The 10,127-nt window shown below is 44.6% G+C and overlaps 1 protein-coding gene across 1 annotated transcript; it reads right to left on the bottom strand.

The window, feature by feature from the left end:
- Positions 1–228: 228 nt before the first annotated feature.
- LOC109926142 (60S acidic ribosomal protein P1-like) lies at positions 229–8,859 on the bottom strand (the record flags this gene model as incomplete). The annotated part of the gene is made up of 4 exons (XM_020526028.2): positions 229–1,830; positions 4,650–4,773; positions 6,575–6,649; positions 8,782–8,859. Coding segments are annotated over 4 exons (357 nt in total), but the record flags the coding sequence as incomplete, so codon positions are not given.
- Between the last annotated feature and the right edge of the window lie 1,268 nt (positions 8,860–10,127).

The raw sequence follows: 10,127 nt of genomic DNA on the forward strand, positions 1-10,127 counted from the left end.
CACCACTTGTCAGCTCAAACTTGCCGCATTTGGACATGGGCTGCTTCAGTATCTAAGGAGTCATGAATGGTGCTGAACATTGTGCAATCACGAGTGAACATCCCCACTTCTGACCTTATGATGGAAGGAAGGTCATTGATGAAGCAGCTGAAGATGGTAGGGCCTATGACATTATCCAATTACCCAAAGACAATGCTCCCAACCAAATGAAATAATTACACAGGATCATTGAATTATCTTTTTACTAAGACTAAAAGCAAAATACATTTAAAATTATTGCAACTTTTGTATTTCCACACAGTTGTAGTACAGGATTGCACACATTTTCAGCCACGACTTCTTTATCTGGATATAATTTCTTACATTCAGGATACCACAAGCACAATCAAAAATATCACAATAATGTCTTTTGCCACTGCATTGAATTTTTAGTTCCTGATTTTCAAAACGAAACAATTTTTGACCTTTAAAGGAGACATACTTACTATTTCTTGAAGTTATATTTGAAAGGGTTCAACTCCTGGAATGTTGGAACAAATTATTACAGATGCTGAAAGCTGTACTGAAAACAGAAAAATGCTGGAGATCACAGCGGGTCAGGCAGCATCCATGGAGAGAAAGCAAGCTAACGATGAAGAGTCGTCTAGACTCAAAACATTAGCTTGCTCCCTCTCCACAGATGCTGCCTGAGCCGCTGTGACTTCCAGCATTGTTAGTTTTCAACTCCTGGAGTGGATGGGAGTGTGGAAATAAAGTGCAGCAACGTTCAGAAGGGGTGCTAGGAAGAGATGGTTTGTATTGGATCTTTGTAAAGTCTGGCAGAACCCCCCATGAGATGCTTCTGCAGGCAACAACGCCATTTCAGAAATAAACGGTAAACCACAGTGATTTTAAGTTAGTGAGTGCAACATACAACAAAAGAATGCAAAACTCCACCTCTCCATCATAACAAGTCCAGTTTCCCTCACCTCCTTATAGATAGGTGCAAGGATATAGTTCAAGATGATGCATAAAACAGGCATTCTGGGTGCAACATTTTCAAATGGACAGACATGAGGACATCTTACATTATATTATGTTATAAATTAATTCAAGCTCTTATGAAAAATAAAACTATATATAAGCTCAAGAAGTGGAATTTACAATAAAATGGTGCAGCTTATACTGCCCCAGATTCTCCTACTCTGGAATAGTGTATTTTGAGTGGTGACAGTGGAGGGGTAGGGTTGTAGTATACTGTCTTCGCTTTCCCCCTCAACCCCTCTCTCAATCTAAAATCCCCAGTGTCCCAGTCTCTAGCATTATTTCAAAATGCAGGGTAGGTGTGTGGTGGGGGAGAGAAGTTACTTTCACTGGTTTTGAGGAAGCTGATGTCAGAGGTTGCACGTGACAGCAGGTCAGTACTGCAAGAGGTGCATGCAGCAACAGGAAGGTTCCAACTCCCAAATCTCAGCTAAATCTGACTTGGGCCAGTGTTGACACCTGGCGTGATGGCTGCAGGGAGCAAGCTCAGGTTTACCAGTGCAGGGTCTCGACAAATTTAGGATGGGTCTCAGATGGAACTTGGGAGGGCCTCATACAAAGGTATTTGGTTAGTTGAAGCATTAATTTTATCAAGGAAATGACTAAACGTGTCTCCCTTCACCTTTTCCATCCATTTTGTGAGCTCCGTTTTGGCATGGAGTTTGGTTGCTATTCTTGCTATTTATAAGAAGTTCTTCAATAAATATTCATGCAAGAACTACACAGACTAATCATCGAACAGCCCGAAACCCATGTCTTCATCAGACTCTTCGGATTCCTCCTTAACCTCAGCTTTCTTCTCTTCAGCTGTGAAGATGAAATACAGATTATATTTGACAGCAATATCCAGGTTTCTGTGCCGAAGACAGAAAGAATGGAGTACAGCTGGTGTATCCACTCTGCCTCACACTCGCTGGAACTTTGTGACAAAGTCTCTCCTGCTACCTGCTTCCCACCAACAATCTCATCCCTTTGGAAAGGCAAAAAAGGTCAGAGTCAATAAGGGGGACAATTCCTCAGTGACCCTCTCAGGCCTTTCAGGAGCAGTCCAGGAGGCGAAAGAGACCACGTGTTACATGTTAACATTTGTTTTCGGATTGAGATGAGGCCAACAGTCATCCGTCAGATGATCATGAGTCTTTGGAATTCTTTCCCCCAGGGAGCTCCGGATGCTGAATTGTTAAATATATTCAAGATTGATTGACAGATTTGTTCTGGACACTACGGAGATTAGGGAGATGGGGATTGTGCAGGAATATTGAATGGCAGCGCACGAACTACTGAATGGGCTTCTCCAGCTCCTAATTCAAATGTTCTGATGGATACTTTTACCAATTGTGTGACACAGTATCTGCCTCTGTCAGGAATTAGTTTAGCTCGCCCCTCCAGAATTGAGAAACACCACCCACCAGTATGTGCATTGCAAACCTCTCCCTTGATCACTGGTAACAGCACTTGATGAGATTACCTTGTGAATGAGCATGGCAAGAGAGAGATCTTGATCTTGACTGAAAGGTAACCGATTGCAGTGTGTCAACATTACAAATGGGGCTGACACTGGCACACACTGTAGGAGGACAGACTGTCACTCTAAGAAGCCAAGGTGACCAGAAAATGGCAGCTCTGGGTCTAACAGGTGATTATTCATAGAAACAAAGAAAAATTAGGAGCAGGAGTAGGCCATTCAGCCCTTTGAGCTCTCTCCACTATTCAATAATGATCATGTTTGATCATTCAACTCAGTCCCCTGTTCCTGCTTTCTCCCCATAGGCTTTGATCCCGTCAGCCCCAGGAACTATACCTAACTCCTTCTTGAAAACATTGAACGCTTTGGCCTCAACTGCTTTCTGTGGCAGAGAATTCCACAGTCTCCCCACTCTCTGGTGAAGACATTTATCATCACCGCAGTCCTAAACGGCCTACCCTGTATCCTTAGATGGTGACCCCTGGTTCTGATTCCCCCCATCATCAGAAACACCCTTCCTGCATTTACTCTGTCTGGTCCAGTTAGAAATTTATAGGTTTCATGGGAGTGGAACCACTGGGTGAGGCACTACAATCCTTCCTGGCCTCTTGAAAATTGATGACTTCCTTAATTAGATTCCCATCTGTAGCTGGATGGAACCTGCCTGTTATACAACACTCCATGTTTCTGATTTGATATCACTGGGCTCATTTACAGATTATAAAGGGTTTCTGCCTGAGGCAGCTGGGTATTTTTAGCCTGTGATACTGGATAAGTGGGCAGTCAATGAGTGGGACAAAAACAAAGTTGCTGGAAAAGCTCAGCAGGGTATGGCAGCACCTGTGAAGAAAAAATCAGTTATCGTTTCGGGTCTGGTGACCCTTCCTCAGAACTGATGGCAGCTGAACGGTCACCGGACCTGAAACATTAACTCTGTTTTCTCCTTCACAGAAGCTGCCAGATCCGCTGAGCTTTTCCAGCAACTTTGTTTTTGTTCCTGATTTAAAGCATCCGCAGTTCTTTTAGTTTTTACTCAATGAGCGGTAACTGGAAAGAAGGAACTTGTATTTTTATAGTGCCTACCAGAATGCCACAAAGTTCTTTACAGGCAATGAAATACTTTGCAACTATCATCAATGCCTGAATGTCAGGGAACATGGAAGCTAATTTGTACACAGGAAGCTCCCAGCAGTGTGCCAGGTAATCTGTTTCAGTGATGTTGATTTGGAGATGAATGCTGGTCAGAGAAGAACTTTGCTACTGTTCTTTGAAATCCAGCTGAGGAGGCAGATGGGGCTTTGATTTACTAACTCATGTGAAAGATGGTATTGCCAGCAGCTCCCTCAATAGTGCCTGTCTGTCAGTGCAAGGCCGTCCAAAACCGTAGCTCCAACAACAGCGCTGCTTTGATCCTGTAACACTGCTGCCCTAGTACTGCATTCAGGGTGTCAGAAAGAATTTTGTGGGCTCCTCTCTGTGGTGGGATTTGAACTCAGGCCCTTCTCCTGACAGAGAGTGCTCCCCATCAAATTGCTGCTGACACCCAATGTTCACATTCGCAAACAGAAAGGGTTCGTAAAAGATTTACTGGGATGTTGTTGGGAATGGACGGCTTAAGTTATAAAGAGAGACTGGATAGGCTGGGACTTTTTCCACTGGAGCGTAAGAGGTTGAGAGGTGACTTTATAGAGGTTTATAAAATCATGAGGGGCATAGATAAGGTGAATTGGCTGGTGTCTTTTCCTGACGTTGGGGGGATTTCAAGACGAGGGGGCACATTTTTAAAGGTGAGAAGATTTCGATTTTAAAAAGACATGAGGGGCAATTTTTTTTAATACAGAGCTCACGCGTGGGATGAACTTCCAGAGGAAGCGATGGATGCAGGTAGAGTTACAATGTTTAAAAGACATCTGGAGAAGTTCATGAATAAGAAATGTTTGGAGGGAAATGGGTCAGGTGGAGGCAGGTGAGACTAGATAAGTTTGGGATTATGGTCTGCATGGACTGGTCAGATCGAAGGGTCCGTTTCTGTGCTGTATGACTCGATGACTGTGACTCTATAGCAAAAACGCTTCCATGAATTACATTCCTAATTTCACTCCTTTGTGTGTCTCCAGCAAGGTCAGCATTTGTTGGCCATCCCTAATTACCCTCCACTTACCATCAGTAACTGCAGCAGTGCCCCCAGAAGCTGCTGTCCCACCGGATGTGGAAGCACCCATAGGTAAAGGGCCTCCAGCCCCAATGTTACAGATCAGGTTCCCAATGTTCACGTTGCTCAGGGCCTGTGGGTAACATGGAAGTGCACAACTCAATTAATGCAATTCTGACCAGGCAGGATCCCACCGTGGATCAGGCAGACTGCATAAGCTCAGATTCCTCTGCTTCATTGCTCCCTCACACCCACAGCAAGTCCATTTGGGAGTCTATGATGAGTTACATGCTCCAGGAACTTCCCAATTTTACACACAATCTACTGCACAGAAACAGGCCATTCATCCCAACTGGTCCATGTTACTGTCTGATTTCCTTCTAAGCCTCCTCCCACTGTGGGTCATTTCACTTCATCAGACTAGCCCTCCAACCCCTCAGCTCCTAGCCTCATTAGAGCCTTGATTCAAACACGAACAAAAGAACTCAATTCCAGAGGTGAGGTGAGGTGAGAGTGACAGCCCTTGAGTTAATTGGCCTCAGTTGACAAGTGTGTCATCAAGGAGCCCCAGCAAAATTAGAGTCAATGAGAATCAGGGGAACCTCTCTTTGCTGGCTGGAGTCATACCTGGCATCAGGAAAATGGTTGTGATTGTTGGAGATCAGTCATCACAGCTCTGCAGGAGTTCCGCAGGGTGGTGTCCTGGCCTCAAAATCATCAGCTGCTTCAAAGACCTACCCTCCATCATAAGGTTAGAGGCTGGGGATGTTCACCAATGATTGCACAATGTTCAGCACCATTCGCTACTCCTCAGATACTGAAGCAGTCCTGTGCTCAAAAGCAGCTTGACCAGGGCAGTATCCAGGTTTGATAGGCATGTGGCAAGCAACGTTTGCAAATAACCACACAAGAGCCAGGCAATGGTTATCTCCAACAAGAGAGAACCTAACCATCACCCTTTGACATTCAATGGCATTAACATCACTTAATCCATCACTATCTGTATTCTGGGGGTTACCATTGACTAGAAACTGAACTAGACCAGATAGTACTGTGGCTACACCAGCAGATCAGAAGGAATCCGAGTGTGCAACTCCCATCCTGACTCCCCAAAGCCTGTCCACCACATACAGGGGAAAAGGTCAGGAATGTGATAGAATACTCCCCACTTCTGGACCGTATTCACTGTTACTACGGAGTGTTAGTTGTGAAGGGAGTAAGTCTTGAAGGTTGTGGTTGGGTGCAGGCCGCTTTGTCTTGGATGAACTTCTTCATGTTGTTGCATCCAGGCAAGTGGGGAGTATTCCATCACACTCCTGACTTGTGCCTTGTAGCTGGTGACAGACTTTGGGGAGTCAGGAGGGGAGTTCCTCGCCCCAGAATCCCCAGCCTCTGCAATGATGGTGTAGCCACTGTGCTTACAGGGATGGTCCAGTTCATTTGCTGGTCTAGGACATTGCTAGAGAGGATTCAGCGATGGGAATGCTGCTGACTGCCAAGGAACAGTGTTCTTGTCTCCATGTCCTCAACAATCAAGTTCAGCTTCCAACCTTTGTACTACCTCTTTAACATCACACTGTAATCAGTACAGACATAAAACTTTGTGTGCAGTCTGTCAAGTCTCAATCTTGATTTTACTTTCAATTTCCAGCACTGAGATCTTCTTTTTTTATACAAACATACCCTTAGATTTTTTTTTTTTTTAAAAAACACAAAAGAAATATTTTTTACATGTAAATTCTTTGATCATTGATGAACATCCCAAACCACTCCCCCGTCAGATTTCTTACCTTTTACCTCCTATGATTTTGAGTTGATTTGATTGATCCCTGACCCCTTGAGGAAGTGGAGACTCCCACTTAAGTTAAGTTTTTTTAATAGTGCAAATTTCTACTGATTGATAAAAAAAATTAGTGAATTATCCAGCACAATACCTTTGCAAACAGGCTTGGCCAGAATGGTTCCACTGTAACACCTGCCGCTTTTATCAAAGCATTGAGCTTGTCCTCCTGTTAAAAGAACAAGAAAAACTGCTGAAAACAAAACTACAAAGATGTCCGAAGCAGAATACCTGAGTTAGCCAGAGCCTTGGAACCTGAACAGTCTCAGTTCTTCTGTGGCCATCTCCAATAACATCACCAGGTTCCATCCCCACCCTCAACTTCTATGGTGCTGAATTCCTCGTCCATATTGTTTTATCTCTAGACTCAGCTATTTCCTACCCACTCCTGGCTAGCTCCATTTTACACTTTGTCTGGATGGTGCAATTCCTAAATGATCCGATTCTCATTCCATGACTAAGCCTCTTGATCTGGGTTCGCTCATCAGAGAAAATTGGTTCCATCCAGCCTGTAAGATTTATCAGCTATTTTAAACACCTTAATGAGATCAGTTAGCTCAGTTGGCTAGTTTGCAATTCAACAGCGATGGTTCAATTCCCATACCAGCTAAGGTTACCACAAAGGACTCTCCTTCTCGGTCTCTCGCCTCACCTGAGGTGTGGTGACCCTCAGGTTAAACCACCATCAGTTGTCCCTCCTTCTAATGAGCGAACAGACCAATGGTAGGACAATGATGAATTTATCTTTTTAATGAGATCATCTTCAACTAACCCCCGCACCCCACGCTCACCACCACCACCACCACAACCACCACCACCAAGTATCTCAGCAGAAAGGAGAGACTTTCACTCTTAGAATACAGATGATACCGGCAACTGTGTATTTAATACAGATCACCATTCACCCCTGAGACGTTGGTGAGTGGGTTGTACAACTGCGACAGTATGCAAATGAGGGAGTTCCAAAAGAATGACCCAGCCACAATGAAGTAATAGCAATATGTATTCAACTGAGCACAGTGAGATTTCATAGAATCCCTACAGTGTGGAAGCAGGCCATTTGGCCCATTGGGTCTACACTGACCCTCAGAAGAGGATCACACCCAGACCCACTTTCCCTCCCCACCCTTGCATTTCCCATGGCTAATCCACCTAACCTACACATCCCTGGACACTATGAGCAATTTCCCATGGCTAATCCACCTAACCTGCACATCGTTTGGACTGTGGAAGGAAATCCACGCAGACACAGGGAGAATGTGCAAACGCCACATAGACAGTCGCCTGAGGCCCTGGCACAGTGAGGCAGCAGTGCTAACCACTGAGCCACTGTGCCTTGGAGAGGAATTTGCAGCATGGTGGTATTCTCATACACCTACTGCTCTTGTCTTTCTGGGTGGTAAAGGTCACAGCTTTGGAAGTAACTTTGGTGAATGGCTGTACTGCATCTTGTAAATGGTACACACAGCTACCAGCGGTGGTGGAGGGAGCGAAAGTCTTAGCAGGGAACGTGATGCTGATGTGCTGCTATGTTCTGGATGGTGTCAGGCCTAAGCCTGGATGTTGTTGAGGTGTTGCTGCATGTGGTCATGGATTGGTTACTTATTCAAGGAATGGTAAATGGAGTTGAACTCCATGCAGTCAACAAACATCCCAAATAATCTAATAATGGAGTGAAGATCAGCAATGAAGCAGCTGCAGACAAATGGGCCTCCTTTTTTGTTCTTTGAAGACAGGAAAGCCATAGTTATTATTGGAAGTATTTGTTAGGGTTCTGTTGATCCATAAGCAATGGTCAAAGCTGATCTGCTCCAAGTAGGTCAGGATAATGCAAATGATTGAGTTTTGGATGTGTTGCTGGCTTGGGATTTTGTTGGAATAAACATTTACACTTATGGACTATGTGAAAAGCTGGAAGGTGTAGATCTGTTGAGACGCTTCCTTGATTGAAAAGGGAAATCTATCTGCTTTTTGGGTCAGCCAAGTGTTTAGCACCTCTTTGAGCTTCCATCGGACAGTACAGCTTCAGTCAGTGTTAAGATTGGGTAATGATGGCCTGTCATTCTAATAAAGCTGGTAGAGGCTTCTCCTGCAGCAGTTTTTGCACTGACCCATTGCTTTTATCTATCCAATCTTGGTGCAGATGAGAAGAGGAAGGAAAGGGTTACGTGGGGATACATTAGCCCCAGTGACTCACAGTTATCCTCAATGTATACAGCACCATTTTCAAGGCACACAGGTGACACTCCAGTTTCTCGGATACAATTCAGACCACATACATTGAAACGGGAAACGACTTACTGAAGTGAAAGTAGACCGAGATCTCAATGCTTGCAAGATTGAGTACATTCTGAACAAGTTCTCATACCGAGCTGTTATCTTGCAGGAGAAGCATAACAAAAATTAAGTGCTATATAGTGTCCTGATCACTCCATTCAGTACAGATATACCAAGAGTGTGACACTCCCTCAGCACTGACCCTCTGACAATGCAGCATTCCCTCAGCACTGACCCTCCGACAGTGCCCGCTCCCTCAGCACTGACTGTCCGACAGTGCGGCGCTCCCTCAGCACTGACCTCCCAACAGTGCGGCGCGCTCCCTCAGCACTGACTGTCCGACAGTGCGGCGCTCCCTCAGCACTGACCTCCCAACAGTGCGGCGCGCTCCCTCAGCACTGACCTCCCAACAGTGCGGCCTTCTTTAAATATATGATTTGTGTACATGTGGCAGCTGATGTGTTATTGCACTCACATCCTTTCTACTATCTTTCATGAGACTCTGCAATTTATTCTTGAAGTTACTTGTTTGAATTTTAAATAGAAGTTGAAATTATGCAGCTCCTTTGACATTGCTAAGTGTCCCAAGGAACAAATGCACCAAAAGCTGGGATCTTGCTTTGTATATACTGCCTCTTGTGTTTGGCAAAGCCATGACAGTGGCTGTTCCAAGCATTGTACTGGCTACCCCTCCATCCTGATAGCCCAAGCATATTCAAAGGCTATCTAAAATTCAAACCTGCATTTCATTTGAAGGAGTCTCTCGCTTTTATTCCTCGACAATCCTTCAAGTGAACTTGGCAGGGCTGAGGGAACAGTGGGATCAGGTGACCACACCAGAAGGTGCAAGAGATTGAGGGCAGAGTCAGCGGGAAACAAGAGAAAGACAGAGTGTTTCAGAAAATAGAGGGCAACAGCCTGAGAAGGTCATTGTGAGTGACAGCGAGAGAAAGTACCCAGCATTTCAGTGACCAGTTACTGTCCTATTACTCAGGGCATGTCTGTGTATGGGTGATGAGTAATGTGCAACATCAGACTTGAGTTCAGTCACCGAGTTGTGAGTTTCTGCTGACTCTGTGTATTTGACATGCACACCGTGAGCAATCATTTGTTGGAGCAGTGGCACTCTGCTTGAGCAGAAGTCAGCACTTTCAGAAGAAAACAGATTCCAGTAACCCTTGTTCCTCTGCAGCAAATCTAATCTGAACAAAATAAAAACTGCAATCCTGATAATCCTTCAGCTTACATCAAATGTGAGAAAAATCAGACAGAAAAATAACTGTCAGAGGTTGGAAAACAAATTGCAGAGACAGCCACATTCTGCTGTATTTTATATTGCCAAAACAGTGCCTTCAGAGTTCCTAGACTAG

The sequence above is a fragment of the Rhincodon typus genome, unplaced genomic scaffold (genome assembly GCF_021869965.1).
Source record: "Rhincodon typus isolate 14 unplaced genomic scaffold, sRhiTyp1.1 hic_rhity00004042, whole genome shotgun sequence".
Classification (NCBI taxonomy): domain Eukaryota; kingdom Metazoa; phylum Chordata; class Chondrichthyes; order Orectolobiformes; family Rhincodontidae; genus Rhincodon; species Rhincodon typus.